We start from the raw sequence: 24,019 nt of genomic DNA on the forward strand, positions 1-24,019 counted from the left end.
CTCTACCAGTCACATTGTGGTGGTTTCTTCTTTTTGTGGTTATAAGGCTTCTATGTAGCTAGTGCTCAGTTGGTTATTCAGGATGATTTCTCTACAATTTAGTTGTAATTCCAGATGTGTCCTGGGATGAGGTTAGTATAGCTTCTGCTTACTCCTCCGTCATCTTGGGTCTGCCCTCAACTGTTGCAACATATTAATACACACAGGCCTGGGCTTGAGTTCTGTGCCCCCTCCTTAGCAGGCTGCGTCACCTTGAATCAGTCACAACTTTGCTAAGTTGCAGTTTTCTCATCTGTAAAATGGGGATAATAGTTTTTGTCTCATAAAAGCAGTGTGAGTCTGGTATAAAAGCTTTGAAAATAAATAAAATCAGGTTCATGAGATGGGCCTAGTTTGGCCAACATTTCTATTTTATATTTCAGTATTCAGCATATTAACATAATGTGGTTTCAGGTTGACTTTCTTTGTGCCTATAATTGCACTTATCATTTACATACAGCTCAACTAAAAACATCTGTGTCCCCAAGAAGATGGCAAATTGAAATAACACCACCTCCAAAGCACCCAAAATCCCAAACATGGCCTTGCCTATGGTTAAGTTAGAATTTTATAAGTAAATTATGAACCACAACAGGAACAGAGACCCTAAACTGGCCAGTGTGAAAGTTATCAAGTCTGTGACAAAAATGGTGTACCAGTGCTCTAAATCACATATACATTATTTGGGGATCTTTAAAAAAATGCATAATCTGATTCATTAGGTGTGGAGTGGAGGATCAGATTCTACATTTGCAGAATTTTAAGTGCAATATTTTGATGTTTTCACTCTAATTACAAATAATAAACACATTGAAAGTGTTTGTAAAAGTTCAGGGTGTATAGAAAACAAGAGTCATGTTTGCAAAATTATTTATTTACATTTTAAGCTTACTTTTCAAATTTTCTTAGAATGGCTAAGATGAAATATACAAGGTCGATATAAATACATACACATTAGTCTTTATCTGTGAAGAATCCTAGAGATAGCTTTAGGTGAACTCAGGTTTTCCTTCACAAAACCAGTGTTCCCTTAAATCATTCTGTGATGTCCTTCCATAAGAATAAATTTAACATATCTTTTCATAAAAATTGAGAAACAGAAAGCTAGCTTGGAGTTATTATTAAACAGCTATCTATATGCCATAAAACTGAAACTAATTTACAGTGCTGAGATGTTTAAATAGGTCCAAACATGATATAATACATTTAAAATATGGAATGCTTTGGTTATTAGGCTTTGACATGGTTTTTGGCTTACTTGTATAATTATATCATTCCAATGAGTCATTCCAGGTAATCTCTTCAAAATCAGACTTGCTTAATACTATTTATTACAAAGCACTTAGTCTTCCCTTGATTGAGGATACCTTTAAGATGTTGACAGTAGCAACACATTTCTCTTTTCCTTCACTCAGAAAAAAAAAAAGAAATCACAAAAATAAAAACTCATCCTACATGTTAAAATCTTCTGTAAAGTCTCAATCCTTTCTTTAAAAAAGAAGTTTCTCATAATATTACCTGCCTTGGGTATTGATACATTATTGAAATACTAGACCTGTAACAGCTCCTCCGATACCTTGAAAGCCTATGACTTGGTGATCTATCTATGTAAAACATGCTTACGATTAAATATATAAGCAATGCATTTGAAGCTTCTGGAGAGGATTCACATTTAAAACAGTTTTAAAATCTGAGTTTATTAAATTTTAGAAAAATAAATAAAATACTATGGTGGTTCTACCCCTCCTAGTCTATTTTTCTCCCTTCACAAGTATGAGTTTAAGAGCCTAGGTTTCTAAAAAGCAGAAGAAAGTGAAATAGAACACAGGTTTTACTATCCACATTTTCCTCTTCTTAGTGCAATGTATTATTTTTACAGAGGCAAATTGATTCTCTTTCCTTGAAATGAGGATCCCATCTTCTATGATTTAATTTAAATAACTCTTCTTAAAAAGTCAAAAGAAAGTTTTACCAGTGCTTTTAACAAACAAGTAGCTACACATGCCTATAAAATAACATAACTTGTGGGTTTTTTTAAGAGTGCTATTATAAAGTCTGAAAGCAAAATCTAATCTTAATTTTAACAGTTTAATCTCTTTAAAGGGCCTTTTCAAAAGCTATAATCTATATTATAAATTGACAGTTAAATTCCCACTCTAAACTACTTTATAAAAATAAACTGCTGCACAAATGTATCAACTTAAGGTAATTACATTTCTCATGTTGATCTTTTTCCCCATCTTGCAAGTGCAGTAAAACAAGAAATTAAGCACCTAGATATTGGTTAAACAAATTTTCATTTGAGCAGCATTTTGATTTTGGATAAAGGGATTCTAAAATGTAGTCTACAACTTTCCAGAAAGGCATATTCACATTCATTGTACACCATTTTTTTGTACACATAAATACAGATTTATAAGAAAAACAAATTACCCTACACTTTTCAAAATGTAAAAATTACATGTGATCACATGCTAAGCTAGGTGTTTGAGAAATATTCTTGGTATTCATTTCTGATGGCAATAACCTTGAGTAACTTGAAGTATATCACGTAAGTCTACCACAGATACTTAGTTTATTTATGACCTTAGCCTAGGCCTAACCACAGTTTTAAGTGAAAAAGATCATCTGTTAAATCCAATGCAGTAAAAGTAGTTATATTTACTAGTAATGTTTGGAAAAGAAAGATGAGGGCAGACATGCTTTGAAGTGTACTTGTAGGGAAGGATTAAAATCCTCTTTCCAAGAGGAAATCAGGACTTTCTGATAAGGGCTGTCCAAAAATGAAAAGCTTTACTTCGTGAATGTGAACTCCCAGTCCTATAAACAACCATGTCTTGTCAGGGCTCTTGTAGTGATGACTCCTGTGTTGGCAGGTGGGACTCAGCAGATGGTTAGGTCTAGAGGAATTTCAAAGTTCCTCGATGCAAATTGTTGTGTTGAGATTGAGTTTCTGACATATGACTTCTTAGGCAGTTTGCTTCATCTTTTGTTCCTGCCCACAAAGCAGTATTTAATTTTGCTGTTATACTGCTTGTAAATCAATAATTTGGCCTTCTTGGGATACATCAAAGTGAATGTTTCTTATCTAATTGCTCTCTCACAAAAACAAATTGGTGACTGTGATGAGCTTTGTTAGTGTGCTCCACCTAATGAGTCCTCCACCAACTGCTAGCTGATGTAGGCTACTTCACAGATTCTCCTTGGAGAGTAAAAAAGTTATCTAATCTAAAATGTGCACTGTTCTATAAAGTTCTGGTATTGAGACTGAATAGGAAATCCTATTTAGCACTCCCCTGTCTCAGATGGCATGCCAATTTTTACTTATCACAGTAAGAAATTCTTATGATCAGATTTGAGGTTTAGAGGAATAGGAAGTGTGGAAATTTTGACCTAGTTAAAACAAACAAGCAAATAATGATAATTATTCCATAAGTTAGAAGAGGTTTTTAACTGTAAAATCAAGGCCTTTTGGGGGGAAGATTACATTCACTAAAAGTGTAGAAATGAAAATCCCACTATGGCTCTAAATATAAGACAAATAAATAAGGTCACGTGGTTTATACATTTTAAATTCTTACAGAGGCCCTATGTTATTTCAGGAAGACAGTTTAAAGGATTGTTCCCTGAGTTCTTGAGGCAACCCTAAATGTAATTTCATGAATACCAAGACTTTTGAGAGAGAAACCCACCTGGTGTGCTTATCTCTCTTTAAGAGTAGCTGTTCTCCAAAGTGGTTTGTCCAGTGCTTTCCCTATAGTTTTAAGAATGTGGCTTTATCCATTTTTAGAAGACAAGCTCCCAAATGAAACTTATAAGAAAGAAAAAAAAAAAGGCTATTTAAAGACAGCAAGGTTTCAATATTAGTTAACAGTGCAGCTGAGTAAATCAGTTGTATATCTATAATACATCAAGAGTGATAATACTGTCATAGGTATTAGAAGGTAGAGTTCTATGGACTCTGGCTTTTTTGACTTCTGGGGTTATTGAACCCAGTTTCTATTGCCAAGTAGAAAGTCTAACAATTAATTCAAAGAATGAAACTATTAGAAGCAGAATGACTTTTCCATATTTAAATGTTAAGAAGGCATACATTTGGTTTAAAATAAAGATCAAAACAACAAAGTTAGATATCAAACTTAAAATAGCTGGAATTTAGTAATTATTTCAAAAAACTCATTCCAAATTGTGTTTTAATGTTCTTGAATTGTTTTCAATATCTGCCTTCTTGGTGGCTATTAGAATATTTGTAAAAATTTAAAAGTTAGGAATACATCCAACAGTGAAATGTATGACTGTTTACAACTCCCATTAAGAGTTTATTTAGAAAAACTCATTATAGTGAATGGAGGCTCCAATTCTGCTGCTGGCAGTTTTAAGTTAGGCTTAACTTGAAGCCATTAAAGGTTTTTTAAATTAATAATAATAATAATAAAAAGGTTGATAGAACCTACTGAAATACTCCATCTGTTCCAGTAAAGTGCATGAACATAAGTGTATCCTTTGGCTTTACTATGACCTCAGAGGAGGCGTAGAAGTCAATGGTGCTGGTGTCAGATTCCTGACTATGTTACTGAGGCTGGCAATCTTCTCTTCTAAGAGGTAATTTTTCTTCTCAGCTGTTTTTTGTCGCTGTTCAGTCATTTCCAGAGCTTTCAACAACTGGGCATTTTCAACATACAAATCCTTCATCGTTGCATCTGCTTTAGTATTCTTGCAGAGCTAGAAACAGAACCAGAAACATCTTGACTCCTCTTCTGTAATTCTTTTAAGTTAAGTATGATATAAGGACAGTTGTTTAGAAAGGCAAATGGCTTCTATCGATTATATTCTCTTATTTTCCAATATAGATTTAACATTAGACTGGCATCAGAGATACAAGTGGAGCAAATCTACTTATTCTTAACTGTTTCTTTGCATGATATGTTTGTAGAAGTCACTGATAAAAAGAACAAATTGATATCTGAGGGTTCAAAAATGAAACTTTTTTCAACCTAAGTAAATTAGGCATTATTCCTTTATTCATTCTTGAAAAAGTTAAATACTTTATAACTTAAATTTCTGAGTTGTGGGGTGTGAACTATGTTTAACTCTGTTCTTTTTTTTTTTTTTAATAACTTATTTGTTTGTTTGCTTATTTATTTTATTTTTAGAGAGAGGGGAAAGGAGAAAAGAGAGGGAGAGAAACATCTCTGTGTGGTTACCTCTCACTCACGCCCCCAACTGGGGACCTGAAGTGCAACCTAGTCATGTGCCCTGACTGGGAATCGAACCAGCGACACTTGGCTCGCAGGCCGATGCTCAATCCACTGAGCCACAGCAGCCAGGGCTTAACTCTGTTCTTAACAACAGATAATTGAGCTTCCCATTCATAACTACAACCCACTGATTATTTTAAAATGTGGCTCATGTATTATAACAAAGAAATAAGATTTGGGTACTGACTTTTCCTTAACTCTTTTTCTTTTGCATAAAGCCTTGTCTAGAAGATATTTATTCTAATATTTATGGTTAGAACATATAGTCTAGGATAGGGTGGGAAAACTTGTCAGCAGCCTTGGGTTAATTTTATTATTGCTTCTGTCAGTATTTTCTAATCCCTCTTCCCTCATTATACCTTTAACTCCTCATTTACATATAATTTCAAGCAGGACAGCTAAAAGTATAAAGGCTTAAGGGGATACAGAGTAGCTAATTAATTTATTAGTATTTCATAGGGCAATGATGAAGCCCAGAACTTAGATGACTAGCAAGTGGAACATACTAACCTACTCTCTGTTGAACTGTTTTAATACAACTTTTTTTTTTCCCTCTCTCCTTTCCATTAAAAGATACTTTGATGGTTTTTTTTAACTTCTAAAGAATGAAATCCAAATTCCATGGCTCAGCATGTTAGGCTCTCTCTTGCCAGCTCCTCCTTATCTCTCTAGTTTCTTCTTCTGCTTTTCTCAGGACAGTGTTATGCCGAACTATTAATGCCGAAGTGTTTACAGATGTACACACCCCAAATACTGTCATAACTGCATGATGTTTCCATAGCTAAGAATGCCCCTCCCACATTTGTTCACCTGTTAAAACCTTACCTGACCCACAATACTAGGTTTAAGAGGGCTTTAGGAAACTTTCTTTAAACTCTGGGTTGCAACAAGTATTCCTTCTCATATTCCCCTCTACTGAAAATACAGTGGACCCAATTTTCTTTATTTTCAAAATTATTACCGGCAAAATGCTCAATAGTTTGTAGGTGAACTACATGTGGGCAGAAATTTTATTTTGTTCACAGCTGTATCTCTAATGCTTAAAACAGTACCTGGCACATAGAAAAAATGTATTGAATAAATTAATGATTAAAGAGTTAAATCAATAAATGCTCATTTTACAGGACTTATTGACTACATTCTGTATATTGATATAGGACAAAGGAAACCTCCTGTCTATCTCTGCATGAAGAGCCTCTTTTGGGATTATTCTTCCTAAATTTTATTTATTTAGAAAACTGGGTTGCATGACTTCTTTCCTGCCAACCCCTATCAGTTCGTCTCAAACTTTCCTAGAAAGTAGCCCCTTTTTTTGCATGTCTCTTCAGTGGATGTACATGTAATTTATAAATGCAGAGGCCACAGCTGTCACCAGAATGTGAAAAGGTTCAGGCTGCTGAGTGGTCTTGGAGTACAGGGTCTGGATTTTAGTTCAAAGCACAGCCTTTTGAATCTGGTTATAGCTATAAGGTACTTTTTGAGGTTGTCATAGCTGTTGCAAATAGGAAAGCTAAAGTTCTATATATTATCCTCCAATTATTTTTACCAATATAAATGTTTTGTTTATTTAAGTAGGACTATTTATTGTCTTGGGCAAAAAAGAAAAAAAATCTATGACACTGGTAACAAATACACATTTTTTAAATTGTGGACAAACATATGCCTTAAAAGAGCTTCAGAAAAAAGAATGTAGAATAAGAACTCATATTTTTTAAGTGGGATGGGAGAACGTGAATCTCATCTTCTTCTATACATTCATAGTAGAATTTGTCCTTATTACACTACAACAGTTAACAAGTTAATGGCAATAAAAGAATGTAAAATGAGTTAAAAGTGGAATGTAAGATGGGTGGGTAGAGATGACCTGGGAGGCTCACTTGTTCTTTGAGCTGATTCACTTTCTCCTGAAGAAGCCTTTTCACCAGTTTCAATTTCTGTTCAACTTCTATCATTCGTTCCTCCATGACAGTTACCAGATGTTCCTGGTTTTCCTGAAGGGAAGGAGAAAAATGTATTATCATTTGAAAATCATGCCACACTGAAGTGAAAACACTAGTAGTTTATTTTCCCCATAAGATGCCTAGGGAAAAGACAACCAATATTTGCCTCTGTAACAGGAAGGGTGGATTTCTTATGAAATGGGAGTTCTAAACACTGCATGGATAGTACATGTCAGAAAAATAACCCTATCAGAGAAAAGAATCAAAGATTAAAAAAAAAAAAAATCTTACCTGTGTTACCATCTTCCCCTTGGCTAATGCAAAATTCTTAAAACCCATACTTTACTACTGTGTGCACTTTTAGTAAAATAGGTATCTAGAATAAACTAAACGATGGTTATCAACCTTCCCTCTGTGATTTGGGTCTTTGCAATACTGCGGGCCTCAACAACAAAATAAAAACTTAGTTGATTCTGGGTTGTCTATAACATTTCCAATCAGCATGAAATACACATCTGCTTTTCCTTTGAAATGGCTGATTAATGTGAGGGTGTTAGCGTTTCTTCATGATAATCAGCCTCTTCCTGCCAGTTATTTTCTTCATCTGTTTCCAGTTTGACTTCTTAATGTGAAGCAAACATCGGATTGGAGGATGGGTTTATCATCTGAACAGACTTAAAATGAAGGATCTTCTCCCCACAAACAACTAAAACAGGGCAGCAAGAGAGCCCTGGCTTCTTTTCCTCTGCTCACATTAGAGTGCAACTGACTGCCCCTCCCACAGTCCACTCCAATGTCCACATACGGAATTTCAGATTTTACAAAGTTCTTCAAATGTTAAGCTAAACTCAGGTGTTAGTGTCTGATGGTATAACCAGCCTTTAAAAATCTCACAGAATGACCAAACACGAGTTGAAAGCCAGCATATGTTTGGTTACTAAATAATAGCATTTATTCAAACATAAAAGAACTAAACCATGTGATTAATTTGAAGAAAAAAATTTTAAACAAAAGCATAATACAGAAAGTAAGTTTCAATAAAGCAGGCTTTGAGAGAATCTAGCTTTTTAAAAAACCTTATATTTTAAAACATAGAATGATTGTTTAAAATTCAAACATAAAATGGAAAATGCCTGATTTCCACTTGCCTTAAAAAAAACAAAACAAGAAAAAAAACAGTAACAGCTAATTAATTCAAAGGACATGGAGCATGGCAAAATAATGGGGAAAGAGGAAAAACGAAGACAGTGATATTTAAAATTTATTTTATTGTTTCATCAAAATTTCCTGTCAAAAAAGTATTGTACATCTCATACAAAACAGTATAAATAAAACCCTGATTTTCTTCAAATTCCATATATAAAAGTAGTACCTTTTATTAAAAATAGTTACAACATATGGAATGAGAAAATATATGGAATACGTACATCCTTTCAAGAATCTCAAGTCCACACTCTTTAAATGATATAAATAAAATTAGTTGTAACAAGCTGAAATTTGTGAATTTGATTCACAAAATCTCTCGTTTCTACATAAGTAAATAAGACATAATACTGCAAAGGCATAATAATAATAATAATAAAGTAATAATTTAAAAGAGCACTTGATTCCAAAACATTTCTCAGCTTATGTCTCTCTGTTTGTGTGATGTGTGGGGGTGTGTGGGTGTGTGCATTTGAGTATCTGCCATGGTAAGAAATGCCATCAATAGCAGCCCAGTTTTCACAGGTGCCCAATCCTTCTGTAGGAATCTGCATGCACTGCTCGCTGCTCCGGTAGCAAGGCCTAGAGAAAGAAGGCAAGTGGTACACTTCACCCTGATGTCCAGGTTATGTTTTTGGGGGGAGGAGTCTAAATTCACACATTTATAATGCAAGCAATTTTTAAAAGCACACACATTAACACCACATATGCAAGCAAAGCAACACAAAGGCAGAAGAAACACATCACTTCACGCACTGAGACAACGTGCAGATTTGAATAATATTCTTAAAATTAGTGTCAGCTCGGTTTCCAGAAACAGGAGAACCTGTACTGGCATTCTAGTGAGAGCAATGAGCAGTCCACCCTGCCATCTGACTGGAGGAATTTTTTCTTTTTAGTATAAAAATGTTAACCTTTTTTTGTCTACCTAATCCTGAAGTAATTGGAATAATGGAATATTTATTTTTAAACATTAGTGGGTGGGCTGGGAAGAGTGTGCTTTGATAACAGTGTGCATGAGAAAGCAATAAGTAGAATCTTAGCCTAATCATTGGTTTAAAATGTCCAGTAAAAAAATGCGGTCAAGGTTTTATAATTGAACTCTGTAATGAAGAGTTGAAACATCTAATATCCTACCACCACAATTTTTATTCAAGAATTTAATTTTAATATTTGCCAATTGAAGTGGAATGTAGGAAATTTCGAAAAAACATGGATTTTAAAGCACAAAAGGAAAGCATTTTTAAAGGTTTTGTTTAAAACGATAGATGCAGAAGAACATCATGACAAAGCATAGATGTATATTAGGAGAGGAAAAGAGAACTGCTCTAATGCATAATTATAGTGTTTGTTAATGTGACTTTGCAAAGCCACTTTGAGGGGATTACGGAAAGGAGTTGGGAAATTTCTTATCAAATGTCAACTGAGAAGCAAAGTATTTGAAAATGAAAAGCATCCAAACCAGAAAGAATTAATTTATAATGGTGGAAAGGAAAGGAAGGGATTGGACAGACTAAGGAGTATTTTTAATTTTATTTCTAATTCTGATAAATTAAATGCACAAGATCAAACAGTTAAGAAACTTCTGAAAAAAGATGATCACGAATGAAGCATGAAAGAGAATAACTATTTGAAAACCAAGGTGTCTGGTAGTGAGCTGGGTTAATGCTAATTCAAAGGGAAGGGGAAGATCTTTATTATCTTAAACATAATTTTTATATGACATAGTTTGAAAAACAAAGTGAACTATGTCAACTAAAAAGAGCCCCTGACTACACATTCAGCTTTGTTAGTTGTGTGAAGTCCCCAGTTGTGAAGTCCATGGAACTCAGCAGGCTGCACCTCTCTGGTACACAAAAACCAAGGAAGCTTGGTTAGTAACACAAATCTGAGAATGGCACTTGAATTCTGCAATATTTTTGGCATCAGGCAAGAATGTTAAGTGAACTGTGCACTATGTGCAAGTAATCCTGATAGTTATCATCAATTACAAATGTGCAAAAGAGACCCAGAACACTTAATTACCCAGCTGAGAAGTGGAGAGCTCAGAAGCAGCACTGCAAAAAACAAAACAAGAAAGGCACTGCAGTTCTGACAGAAAGTTTACATTCTTTATCTCCACCTTTCAACTGGTATAACTTCAAATAAACAGGTCAAATAATTGGGTGATCTGAGTTTCTCTTAGAGGAAAAGAAAAAGAGCCCCTTACCTGTGGTGTGTTGGTTTCAGAGGTTCTGTTTTCAGGTTCCTCTTGCAGGTGCTGGTTTACCCTTTCTGACCGCAGCAGCTGCTGTTGAAACTGTAGAAACTGCTCCCTGGGCACCAGCGGACAGGCTTGCTGCTGGAGCAGCTGCAGATCCCAAGCGTGAGGGGATGGGCTAAGCATCACAGTGGACCTCAGGTGCTGCATCTGGACAACAAGGGCAAAGCCCTGGTCAGCTGCGGTGCCTTCAAGCACACAGTTGCCCTTGAAAGTGTTAAGCAGGGAGTAATGAAGCCTGACCCCCTGATAACTTGCAAACCAGGATAGCGAATGAGTCTGAGTAAGAAATAAATGGGAAGGATTATTTTGCTTGGGAGATAATGTAAGTAATGAATCAGTAGGCCTTCTTAAAAGTTTTGGGCTTAAAATTGTTATTCCTCACTTGTGAGTGAATATAAGGGTCTGAATTCTATTTCATTTTTTTCCTACACTAGAACATTTAATTATCCCTCTTTAAAAAACAACCACACCAGGGTTGGAATAGACAAAGGGGAGAAAGTGGTTATGCTTTAGGGCTTGCCACTTACCATTCATAAAGACTCTTAAAAGAAAACGTTTAATGATTACATATTTTCAAGTTAGCAATGTTTTCAAAGAATCCCACATCTAAAATTAACCTATCTTGGCTTATCAATATTATATTCTTAAATAGCACAATAAGATAGGCAATTCTGGGGCATAAGGCAATATCCCAGAACATCTGGGAATTGAAGTACATGGAATAGAAGTATTTGATCAAGACAATGAGGAAATGGTATGCATATCACATGCCAATCAAAGTTGGAGAGAGGAAAAAGGAGAGAAGAATGCACTGCATTCAGCCAGTGATGCATGCCAATTCACATCTGTCGACACATTCTGCAGACACAGGGCTTAGTGGAAGGCATGCAACAAGCATGAGCAAGTACTAAACTCAAGAAGTACCTCCAGGCTTGTGAGAAGGGAAAAGGTCCTCTAAGACACAACTAAGATGAAATGTTATCATGAAACTTCAGAGCCACTATCCATTTCTGTAAATCTACATTTCTGAGGTGGGCCATTACCCATTTTGGAATATGTTACAGATTCAGGAAATCCCATCACTTTATTTTCAGGAACAAAGTACATAGAGAATTATGACCCCATGATTTTATATCAGTGGGATAGTTTTCATCACATATCTTCAAATACTGAGTTTTAAATACTGAAGAAAATCCTGATATAAATGTAAACAGAGACACATTCCACAGTTAAAGCAAGATGAAAATGAATATTGGCTCTTACCTGAAGTACTTATTAACTGTTACAGTCAGTAGAAGTGATTACATGTACAAGGAATTCAATGAGGTGTATCCATGCTATGGAAGTCATTGAAAGAGAATGTTCTACCTTCACACACTATCTCAGGCAGAGAACTGCACCCTTCTCTGCTAGATCCAACCACAGAGTTCTAGGTACAGGTTAGCCACAGACAAAACAAAGAAACAAAATTGCAGGAGTTATAAAAAGAAGAAAAGTATGAGTTATAAAAAGAGAAAGGAGAGTACAAATTGAGTGTATTATATACCTTCATATGTGTGCTTTAGTCAGTAAGAACTTATAAAGGACCAAAAATTACATTTGTATGTGTATGAATTGGACAGATATTAGAAGTTTTGAAAGTAGGTGGTGATGGTTTATAGAACATCACGAATGCAATCAACACCACTGAATTGTACACTTAGAAATGGTTAAAATGGCAAATTTTATGCATATCTTTATCACAATTTTAAAAATATAATGTACAAAAAAAGCATTGAAATGTATACTTTAAATAGGTGAATTGTAGTATGTGAATTATGTTTCAGTAAAACTACTAAAGAATCCAATTTTTTTAGAGTAGTGTATAAGATGTTCTTTTCAGTCTTTCAATTGAAAAGTAATGTTTTTTCTTTATTCAGCTTTAGAGTCAAGTACATTCCCTCATCCATTAGTAAATATTTACTACTAGATCAGGAAGAAAAATAATGAGGAAAAATTGCTTAGGATGGCTCATCATGTAAAGTAGGGTTGGGAGGTAAGGGGGCTTCCAAGGCCAGTGAGAGCAGGTGGAGAGATGGGCCTGTTGGCAGTGTTTGCAGAGGATCTAGTAGTGATGAAGTATATCCTGCTACTTTTCAGTGTGGCAGCAGACATGTCAGCCTTAGATTCAGATATCTTATTCATTACAGTATATAATTATTTCATCAGAAAAGCATGACTGCCATCTAAACACAGCCCACAGCTCAAGGTTTTGAACACATTTATTATATGCTGTCAGAGAAAGGAAAAAATGCTTTGGATTTCACTATTTATAGTTCAGTAACCTCTTTATTACTGGATAAATCAGAGGATATAAAAATGACAGAAACCTCAGTGGTCATTTAAATGTCAATGTGATGTTTGCCCATGTTTCACATTTAAAATACCAAAGATCTATTTAAAGTTACCTTTGCATATGCTCAGTTTCATAAAAATATTTAATCATTTATCTTCCTTCTGATAATTCTGGATTAAAAATAATTATATACATAGCCCTTTTTAACAGCACAAAAAAAGACATTTTCTACTCATGCTTCCCTACCTTATATAAATTTTACAGTTCACTAAACATTGTATTAATATTTTCATCTACCCAAAACAAAGTGTCTCAATGAAATCATACTTATTAGGAAGGATTTATACATACGTTGTTTTGTAGCCTGTAACTGTTCTCAGTATTCAGGAAGCAATGTAGTAGATTGAAACCCAACATCCAGGCTGACAAGTTATACAAATCCATTTTTGTATTTAACAGATGTACTTCTCGCAAGGCAGTGCTAAGTTACTAAAGTAAGGGACAGTGGCAACACTTGAAACTTAAACTTCTAAATGCTAATGTTCTTAAATACCCTGCACAGATTTCCTAATTGAAGAGATTATTAGAGAGCAGTCATATCTATAAAACACTATATATTATGGAAGGTAACAGGAAACTTACAACCATAGCAATGGCAAGAAAGCCATGGGTCTTGTGGCTAGTTCCGGATAGAGTCCCTGATCACATTTTAGGATAATCAACATTATTCCTTCCTCTGTGAAGCACTATGAATTCCTATGATTGTGTATTAAACTAAAATGTCCATCAAACTTGGTAAAACAGGCCAAAGAATTCATCTTGGCAGTGTACTTGTAAAATTTTCACTTTTCTTCATAATATGAATTCAATGCTATGCCAGTCTCTCCCAACAAATGGCTCATTCATGGATTAAAATATTCTTCATAACTAAGGCCATTTGCTTAAAAGCTTACCTCCATTAGCTGCTCATCCAGTTTTACTTGTTTCTTTTTCAGGCCTTCAGTTTCCAAATGAATTGTTTCTAATTCTTGTTCAATGGAATTCATTTGACTGATCTGTTAAGAAACAAACAAAACAAAAAAAGCCCTTTAAACAAAACAAAACCCCCATCTAAATTGCTCTACTTTACTTTGACAAGTTTATACTAGTCATAAATCTCAACTCTTGAAAGGAAGCTGAGTACATTCCCTGAAGGAAAGCAAACAAAAAAATTCAGTGCATTTATTACATTTAAGTAATCTAGTTGCAATCACCACTCCTCATGTGGAGCAGATTCCTTAAGGCAGCTGGCTTTCAAACTTTAGTGCCACTCACTGTATGAAATACATTTTCTCTTGCAACCCAGAAAATATACCCACTCCCTCTTGTTATGTATACACGTATAATTAGTTATAAGTACATATCACTGAAAAAAAACTTTCAGAAATAACACTTATCCTTATCATGTACTCATATTTTGTGGTATATTTTATTAATAAAAAAGCTGATGTTTCACTAAATCAATTTCATGATTCTCTACTATGGATCTGCAGTGGAAAAAAAAAACACTGTCTTAAGGGAAAGTTTAAAGATTTAAAACTGGGATACATAAAACTTGATTTCTATAACTCCTTTCTCAATTTAAAAGATGAAATTTGAAGCAGTATTTAGAATACTGCTAAATAGAAAAGATATGACAATATTCTAGAATGTTAATTTTTGCTTCTACCAAAAGAGATAAAAAGAGAGTAGTAAGAATTGTTAAATAGAGTGTATAGTCTCTCAAGATACATTTAAATTCATTGTTATGTTAAAACCTATCATTAGATTTTTCTCTTAGTGAGTAGCTGATGAAACCCACTGTCTTTCTTGAAAAGTTTACTTGAATGTACCTAAAATTAAATGACATTTCAACTTTTAGAGCATACCCATTCTTCTCACTGCCAATGGTCATCATAACTTGCACAAACAATAAAAAAAAATTATAACAAAGTAAGTGATCATTATTCTCACCGCATTTTTAAACAAACCATAACTTTCAGAAGCGAACAGTAAAAATTGTTTCGGTTTAGAAAAAGAAAGAAAACTGAGTAATAACAAGAACTCCCAGAGTAACACTGGCCTGGAACACTAACTTCATGGAACAAAGAACTGAACTGTGCTACAAAGGTTTAACCACGAGGTAGCCAGCGTCCACGATGGTCCCCTGTGATCTCCTGGTCTTCGCACCCTTGCACACAGTCCCCTCCTATTTCTATCAGGGTTAGTTTGTATGTCATTTCTAGGATCAGCTTAAAAAAGGTACTACAGCTTTCGCATTGGTGTTTTGGGATCTCTCTCATATCACTCTCTGCCACATCCTGAGAAAAGGCCATGCAGTAAGGACTGAGGCCTCTGACAATGAGTCAGCAGGAAAAGAAGCCTGCTCCTAACAGGTATATGAATGACCCTGGATGTGGATCCTCTAGTTCCAGAGAAGCCTTCAGATGAATACAGCCCAGGCTGCTATCTGGGCTACAACCTCATGAGTGATCCTAAGCCAGAGGCACTCAGCTAGCTGCTTCTGAATTCCTGACCCACAGAAACTATAAGACAAATGTTTGTTTTAATATGTTACACAGAAATAGATCATACAGACCTTAAGATGTTCCTAATATATACATTACTAACTTATAAAGGCTTTGTGATACTAAGTAAAGAAGATTAAGTATCTTCTTTATGAAAGCTTAAACTTAATCGCTCCTTTCAACTATCACGCAATCAAAGAGAAGTATACTGTTTTGAGACAATTACTAGAATAGAGACGTGAGGACAAACAAAAACACGCCACCGTGTTAATTTCCTTGGATGCACATAGGGAAAGGAGCACACACTTAGAGACATGTCCTAGTCAGCACATAGCAGAGACATGGTATAAACTCTTAAAAACCCACCTTTCTATTTGCAGGAGATCTTTCCTTTTGAAACTGTTCACACTCTCTCTTTAAGCTCAACTTCTCCTGCTCTGTTGGCTTCATGGCACCTGATGAGTTTAGGTGTTTTTGGTGCTTGGGGGGTAGAAGGTTGGATTCCAGCTGACGGACCTAACAAGAACAAATGTAAGGGGAAGAAGTACTAATATAATTGCTGAGCAAGGAAAAACAAACCAGGAACACAAGGGAAGTTTTTATGCAGCACTTGGGTATTATTGTATTAAAAACACTTTGTCAGTCAAGTCTGCTAGTTTTTGAAGCCTACTTAATTGTATTTCAAAAGGATCCTTTTTAGGTAAATCTATTTTGAGTCTGATGGGGCTCTAAAAACCCAACTCTGTAAGGAACAGACAGGGAAGGAGGGGACTTTCTGCTTTACCAAACTGCTGTAAGTCAAGAACACAGACATAGCCCCAGGCACTTCTGCTCTGACATGAGGTGACAGTCCCATCTATTATACAATACTTTGTATTGGACTGTTCACATCTGAAACAATAGATTTACATCAACTCAGTTCCATGAGGACAGTGACCATGCCTGTCTTATTTGACACTGCAGCTTTGGTGATAGCAGAGTTTGTGGTACACAGCAGGTGTTCTAAATGAAAATCTGTGGCTCTTCAGAGAACTCTTTCTTGAAAGATATGTTTAAGTAAAGGTTAAACATAGTTGATTCACTACTTAGGAGAGGTAAAGAATTTAAACATCAGCTTCGTGGTTGGAAGAGATGATCTTCAAAGACCATTCTAACCTCTAAACCTTGAAATAACCTTTGAAAAGGGGCACCTTTTCTATTACAGGGACTTAGACCAACAAGATTTGGGTCTTATTTTGCCATTTTTGTACTACTAGTCTTGGTGGATAGCCTATTTGAAGAGGAATATATGGTTAACACCTTCCATGAGTCTATTTTGGATATGAGGATTAAGATAATAGATTTTAATATATTGGTAAAACTACTTATACAAAAATGAATCATATTACATAAACATATCAGGATAAATTGTAATGAAAGTAAATGATAAATTATACATTCTTAAAATAAGTCTGCTGTAAGAGAACACTCAAATCAATACCCTAAAACTATTTCAATCACATCAAACATTCATTTTCATATCACACTAAGCATTTTCAAACATATGCCACCACATACAACATTTCCGGTTACCTTCTCCCGGGAGTGTGTGAGTTCTGCTTCAGTGTTTTGCACCACAGTTTGGAGTCTCTCGTTCTCTTGCCAAAGCAGCTGTTGTTCCTCATTCCTCAAATGATCCAACTTGTCCCAAGACAGCCGTTGCTGCTGGTTATGGAATCCTGATGGATGGGTGTCTACTTCCGGGGCCCAGTTCTTCAGAGAGAATTGCAGAGTTAAGTCTTAAAAACAAGCTGATTTCTGTTTTTACCTAATGACAGCAATTCTTAGTAAATACCTTTCAACCTTCACCTTTGTCTTCTAATGGGAACAAGTGTACGTATATATAGATATAAATAAAAAAATGTTTTGGGGGTTTATTTAAAAAAAAGGTTTGTAAACTCTCTGTTTAAAACATTCTTTGGAAAAATAACCTCATCAAATCTAATAGCAAAGGTGATTGCATGGCAAGTCCCACTTTCATGCAGGACACAAGTACACAGAGGCTTTAAAAACTGCCACATTCTTATGCAGTTGCGCCTTGAAGCCAGGCAACTGCTCTTTCGGTTAACAGAGGATACAGAGGAACTCTGAAATGCACTGCTGACTTGAAAGGTTTCACAAGCTCAGCTCTACTTCCATTTTCACACATGCATTCATATCCTTTTTTAGATTCCAAAGTGCATATTGTCCATGTAATTGAGGCCTGAACACAGAAATACACTTTAAGCTATCAAGATAACTTTTGGGATCCTGAAAAATGCTTAAAAAAAAATGAAAAAGGCGACACAGCTAGAGAAGCCTTTTAAATCAAAACATGAAAAAGAAAAAATGGTACAATCTCATTTTGAGAAAAATGTCAGCTCCGAAGTAATTTAAAAAAATTGAAACTACTATTTTATTTTTTAAATCACAGCTGAAAAGTATCACCAATGGTAAAATAACTAAATTAATGCCTACTTTTATGGTAGGACAAAAATCTCACCATCTACCTGCAAGGGACAAAGAAGCCAGTGACTCTCAAACCAGTAGGAGATAATTAACAGATGAATCATGGAAAAAGAGCCGGGAAATGACATTCCACAGCTCCTCACACATATCTCTAGGATCAAAAGAAGGAAGATTGTTGTCACCAAACACAGAGAAATGGGAAAATGTAGCTAGATAACTTTGCAAATAAGTTGGAGATAGACCTATAACTAGATTATCCTTAGTTAATCACATCCTTAGTTAATCGTGTTAGATTGTGAACCCGGATTAATCAGTAATGGAGAAATGGGGGAGAAGGAGAGGGGAGGGGGAGCTAATCATGTTAGGGAGGGGTAGCTAACTGTGTTAGTATAAAGCCAGTTTCTTTTTTTGTCTTCTTTGGCACGCATGCCTTTGGCTGGCCGTGCCTGGCTCTGCAGACCCGAGAGTAAACAAATGCCTTGCTTTGCTGCTGAAGTCATGTCCCGGTGTTTTATTGTGAGCATTTCTCACATATCCAAGGATGACATCCATAACATTGTTCTTAATTTATTTGTGCACAGATGAAGCAGCATTGTGATATTAAAATGAGACACTTTCTACCACATCAAAATGTTTTAGTTTTACAATGAAATAGCTTAGTCATGGTCTTCTGACTTGCACAATACAAAAAGTTACCTTGTCACTATGGTTCTATTTATATGAAGTTCAGAAACAAGTGTCCCTAATCTAGAATGCAGAGGGTAGAAGGTTTCCTTGAAGTTATCAACTGGAGAGGACGGAAGAGAGCTTGCTGTGTGCTGGAAATGTTCTACTTTTTATTTTTTTTAAATAATTTATTTATTTATTTATTTTTTGTTTATTTATTTATTTTTAGAGAGGGGAAAGGAGAAAGAGAGGGAGAGAAACATCACTGTGTGATTGCCTCTCTCTTGCGCCCCCACTGGGGATCTGACGTGCCCTGATTGGGAATCGAACTAGCAACACTTGGCTCGCAGGGAAACATTCTACATTTTGAACTAGGTGGTGGTTACACAAACACACACACAGAGGTATGTAGAATATATTTTACGTATACATGTATATAAATAATAAAGATGTATACTTAAAATGTGTATACTTTACTGTATAAAGTTCTACTTCAATAAAAAAAGAAAACTACCTTGTCACCAGCATTCTGAAGTTGCTTATGTAAAGATATCACTTCTTGCTTTAAAGCCTCCTTTTCCTGCTGAGTCACTCGTAGATCAGATTTAATCCGGGAGATTTGCAGGTTTACATTCTGCAGGGTGTCCTCTAAACTCTGAACCTGCATAATGAGAACAGTCTTACACTGTGACCCAAATCCTGTGGTCTCACCTATAGCATGTCCAGGTATGAATGAATTTAGAGAAGATAACCCCAAGGTCCCTTCTGTTTTTACTTATTATCTCCAGCTCTTTACAGTAGCTCTGTGGAAACTCAGTATATTATGTATATTTACAAGATGTTAAATTATATTTATGACAATGATGAACCATGCCTAGAGCAAGATATTGTTGATATAGTCATCTGGTACGTTACCAAGTGATAACTTACAGAACCAGTGATTACCAACTGGTATCACAAAAGATGGTTTTACCTAATTTTATAGAAACTATGTTTTAGCTTACAGTGTTGGTTTGTAGAAAACCTCTTAGTTGCAAATAAAAATATACACTACTCTCTGCTAACATCTCAATTATTTCAATTAAAAAAATTAAATTGGTAAAAGGAATGTTGATAGAGATCTTTATAATAGGGCATGAACCTGCTTTAGAAATCCCATTTCTAAATTAGGAACAAGCAGTTCTTTTTGCACACTATTCTCAAGCTTTCGTAAATCAGTAGTTTCATAATGATGAGATAATCTCATAATAATGAACTTTGAGGGAAATATTCAAGTTATTTCACTATACTATAAGCATGTATAAACTATTAGTCAAACTGAATCATTCTGAGCCCTTTAAGGCCACTTCTGCCTGGAACATTCTTTCTTCTGGGGGCTCTGTTGGAAGATACAGGAAAATATTAACTGTGCCAATGAAACAAGAATTGTCCACATACCTTTTCCTGTGAAGCCACTAGCTGCAACTTCAAGCTTTCATTCTGGTGTTCCCAAGACTTCTGTTCTTGCTTCATACTAGCAATTCTGTGCTCTAAAAGACTTGACTTTGCCAACTGTTCCAGGAAAAGAAAGGAGGTAGTAGGGTATTTTTGCAAACATATCTAGTCTCAATTTATGTGCTTCTGCTTACACTGAAAAGATCAAGTACCACCTATTTACATGGGGGAGCAGAGCAAAGTAAAAGAAATAAGTTTTCCTAACTGACTCCTTTTACTACCTTTAATTTTGAGGAGTCTCTTTTCTTTGAGGATTTCCATTTTTCTTTCTCATTGCCTCATATTTTGAGGGTTAGAGATGGTGGACTGGAAGGCAATGAGAAATGTCAAGAGTTTGCCATAACAGGAAAATGCAGAGTGCCTCATAAGGAAGATGGGACAAAACCAGTGTTTTGGATTTGCTATGGAAAATACAATAGAAATAAAAGTGTCTGTGTAATAGGTCTCATATTATTAAATACAACAATATATTTCTATTATATGTGTAGATAATAATACATTTAAATAATATTATTAATAAGTAGCATGACTACATATTAAAATGAGACAAACTTTGTATTACTGTATTTAATAATACAGTTTTAAACAACAATAATACACTTATTCAACAACAAATTTAGACTGCTTTTAAAACCATGGCTTCAGCTCCAAGGTCACATAATGCTAGCTGAAATGCTGTTACAGGAGACTTTAGAACAATTAGGCCCATGTGCATAGAGAAATGCTCATTATGGTACACACTGTATAATCATGGTAAAAAGGCATCTAATTTTTACTACCTTATCAATACAGCTATTTAATTCTTCACTTAGAGCTTCCTTCTCTTTCTGCAGTTTTTCACTGTAGCTTAGAACACTAGACATTTTTTGCTGGAAGTCAGAGAGATCAGGGCATCTGTGTAGCTGTAAGAAATAAACATATGAGGCCCCCATCACTTCTCATGCCCATATTTATAAAAAGATATTTATAAACAGGGCATTTTCATGGCTGCTGCTAGATATTTCAGAGGACATATAAACTCTCAGGGACTATAATTAACTTTAACAAAATGTTCCCTGCTAAGCTTCTCTCCATTCTCCAATCGACTGTCTGTTCAGACAGACATTGATAAATAATGGTCCTAGCTTTTTGTTTTACTTTCAGGGTAGAATAATAACATACTGACATCCTGTCATCAATTTAACTTGTATACATATAGCACAATACATTTTCCTCGTGTTTTTTTAACTTAAGAAAAAAATCTTCAAAAATCGCAGTCAAGACCACAGAACTGGTATGAACCAAGTACAATGTATTAACACAGAGGCAAGTTTAAAGATAAAACAATGTTTTTCAGCTTGTTCCATGTACCCTTCCCTTTGGAAGATGCCCAAATTGGCATGCTTAGTAAAATGTTGCTGGTGTAGACACACTGGCTTCCTCCTCTCCCCTTCATGGAATCAGGACAAACCAAAGACATTTTTGTTTTTTTTTTCAGCATTAACCTTAGCACTATTGACATGTGGGGCCAGGTAATTCTTTGCTGTGGGTTCTGTCCTGTGCACTGTAGGGTGGTTAACAGCATGTCTGGCTTTACCAGTTAGATTCCAGGATCATGCCCCCCCCACCCCCGATTTTAAAACCAAAAATCGTCCCCAGACATTGCTAAATGTCCCAGGGTGGGGAAGCAACCCTCACCTCCCCGCAACCACTGATTTAAAGAGACTGACTCTTTCTTACACTTCTTAACTCTTCCACAGCTCATACATTTTATATTTCCCTCTACTTCATTTGGCTTTCAAAGTTTCGATTCTTTATTATCATTTTGATTTTATGGCCATATTTCTACTTCCTACCTTAAGTTCTTTTACATTTAGCTTAGTAATAATATGACAAAATAGCCTTTAAGGGTGGGATCTTATCTTCAGCTATCAACAAATCTAGCAACACTTACAAATCTAAACAAGTCAGAAGGATGTAGGAAAATGTATTTTTAAATACCTGGGCATTGATTTCATGACAGACCTCTCTCCTTTGCTCACTACCTTGCCTCCCCACTCCCAGACCCTCACAAAATGGCATGTGACTTCTGCTGATGCTATTCGTTTCTTTTTAGTGTAACTGATAATAAAAATGCTTTTTGAACGAGCAGTCATTATACCATATAGAGCAGCCCATGCTTTCTAGGTACAAGCTGTATGGCAGCAATGGGCTGACACCATTCCACTCTTGTGATCCAAGAATGTCATGCACGAAGCAACCTCCTGCCACAATTTACGTCAATGCTGCTGTAAAAGATATGCAATAAAAATGTGCCGAACGATGTGCTTCCTCATCATGCTCTGCTCCTTTTCTTCTGATCTCTAGCTTAGCAAAGTCACAGTGCACATATTTCCCATGCTATGGATTTGGAACAATCATTATCATCTTAAAGGCTGAATAACAGGCAGATTTTCAAAAGGTAAAGGAGGAAAGTATGCCCCAGTTAATTAGGATGAAGTTGGTAATAACAGCTTTAGAACATGTAACTACCAGAGAAGAGCCCTGTGAGTTTTAACTTCCGTAGTGTTTATATGGACAGACAGCTTCTGTTACAGCAGAAGAGATATACTTTGCACAGGAGCAGCTGACATGAAAAGGTTCTACTAAAGCACCCATTAGGAACCAGTAGCGTACCAGGCATTATGAGAGACACAAATTCCCTGAGAGTCTTAGAATACCATTAGGAAATTAAGACTGACAGGAGTCAATTAGAGGTCAGCACAAACAGTACACTCGGTAGAGACTCAGTATTTTAGCATTTGAGGAGGGACACTTTTGTGCTCATAGACTGAACAGACATAACAGAGAGAATTTTTTCACCTGAGGATGTTACATTATTAAAGTAATCCTTTAGCAAAGTAAATTAAATAAAATGAACCACTAAATTCTCCTATTGTAAATCAGAATTGCTCAGACAGAAAGATTCCTATACTCATTGAAAAATTCGGAATAATGAGCAAAATAGGACAATGTCCAGAACATAACTTTTAGGGTGAACCCTCTTTTATACTTAATATGAAGTCCTTGAAACTTTGAAATAGGCTTCTGAAAGCCAAATTTGTGGGACTGCAACCCTGATAATACTCTAGAATTTACCGTTATGCCTTAGACAGATGCCTCATACTGCTATAGGAACAAGGGATAAGAAGGACCAGCTTCACCTGTGCCTTCATGAATCTGGGTGAATAGTTATTAAAGTTATAAGCCAAAAAGTTACCATCTTTTTAGACAAACATATTACTTTTTCACCTGGTTTGGAGAAAATAGAACACATGTCTTAAACTAAGGTGGTTGTGATTCATTTATAACAATAGAATTTCAGTCTATAACGTATATAAGTTACAAATTAGAACAACATTTGGAGAATCAGCAATAGTAACCCCTACAAATAGACTTGTACTGCAAATCCTCAACTTCACTAAAAAATATGCTATTTGACATGATTCAGTAAAAGAGGAATTTGGTGGCTGGAAAAGCCAGACTATCTATGAGTGCCCCCACCCTGCCCCTGGACCCCTCCTAAGCAGCATACAGTCTTACTTGGTTCATTTTCTCCAGTTCATCTTTGAGAAGGAGGTTTTCCTGTTCCACAATGTGAGTCTGTATTTTAACTTCAGAAAGTTCTGCTTCCAGAGAAGACACTAAAGTGGAGGACTAGGAAAAAAATTAAAAACTGAAATAATATACATTCATTTAGCCTGGTGAAACTCAGTAGGGTCACAAAATGCAACATTAAGGACATACTAGTACAAATTCGATGACACTGT

General features: G+C 35.5%; 1 protein-coding gene across 11 annotated transcripts in view; it reads right to left on the reverse strand.

Annotated features, from left to right (window-relative positions):
* Positions 1-1,454: 1,454 nt before the first annotated feature.
* NIN (ninein) overlaps positions 1,455-24,019 on the reverse strand; it is a 97,096-nt gene continuing 74,531 nt past the window's right edge. For 5 of the 11 annotated variants that reach the window (XM_090270853.1, XM_090270855.1, XM_090270851.1 and 2 more), the window contains 10 exons: positions 23,793-23,906; positions 21,011-21,133; positions 20,175-20,288; positions 19,252-19,398; positions 17,157-17,336; positions 15,951-16,100; positions 13,992-14,093; positions 10,650-10,850; positions 7,175-7,288; positions 1,455-4,761 (listed from right to left, as the gene is read on the reverse strand). In XM_090270853.1, the coding sequence (XP_090126979.1) occupies positions 4,552-4,761; positions 7,175-7,288; positions 10,650-10,850; positions 13,992-14,093; positions 15,951-16,100; positions 17,157-17,336; positions 19,252-19,398; positions 20,175-20,288; positions 21,011-21,133; positions 23,793-23,906 (1,455 nt within the window). In that variant the 3' untranslated portion in view covers positions 1,455-4,551. Of the gene's footprint in view, positions 4,762-7,174; positions 7,289-8,537; positions 9,023-10,649; positions 10,851-12,006; positions 12,133-13,991; positions 14,094-15,950; positions 16,101-17,156; positions 17,337-19,251; positions 19,399-20,174; positions 20,289-21,010; positions 21,134-23,792; positions 23,907-24,019 lie in introns of those variants that run through there. The other 6 variants (XM_090270858.1, XM_090270857.1, XM_090270860.1 and 3 more) reach the window with 4 other exon arrangements.

The sequence above is a fragment of the Furipterus horrens genome, unplaced genomic scaffold (genome assembly GCF_987537825.1).
Source record: "Furipterus horrens unplaced genomic scaffold, mFurHor1.1.pri manual_scaffold_3, whole genome shotgun sequence".
NCBI classification, from domain to species: domain Eukaryota; kingdom Metazoa; phylum Chordata; class Mammalia; order Chiroptera; family Furipteridae; genus Furipterus; species Furipterus horrens.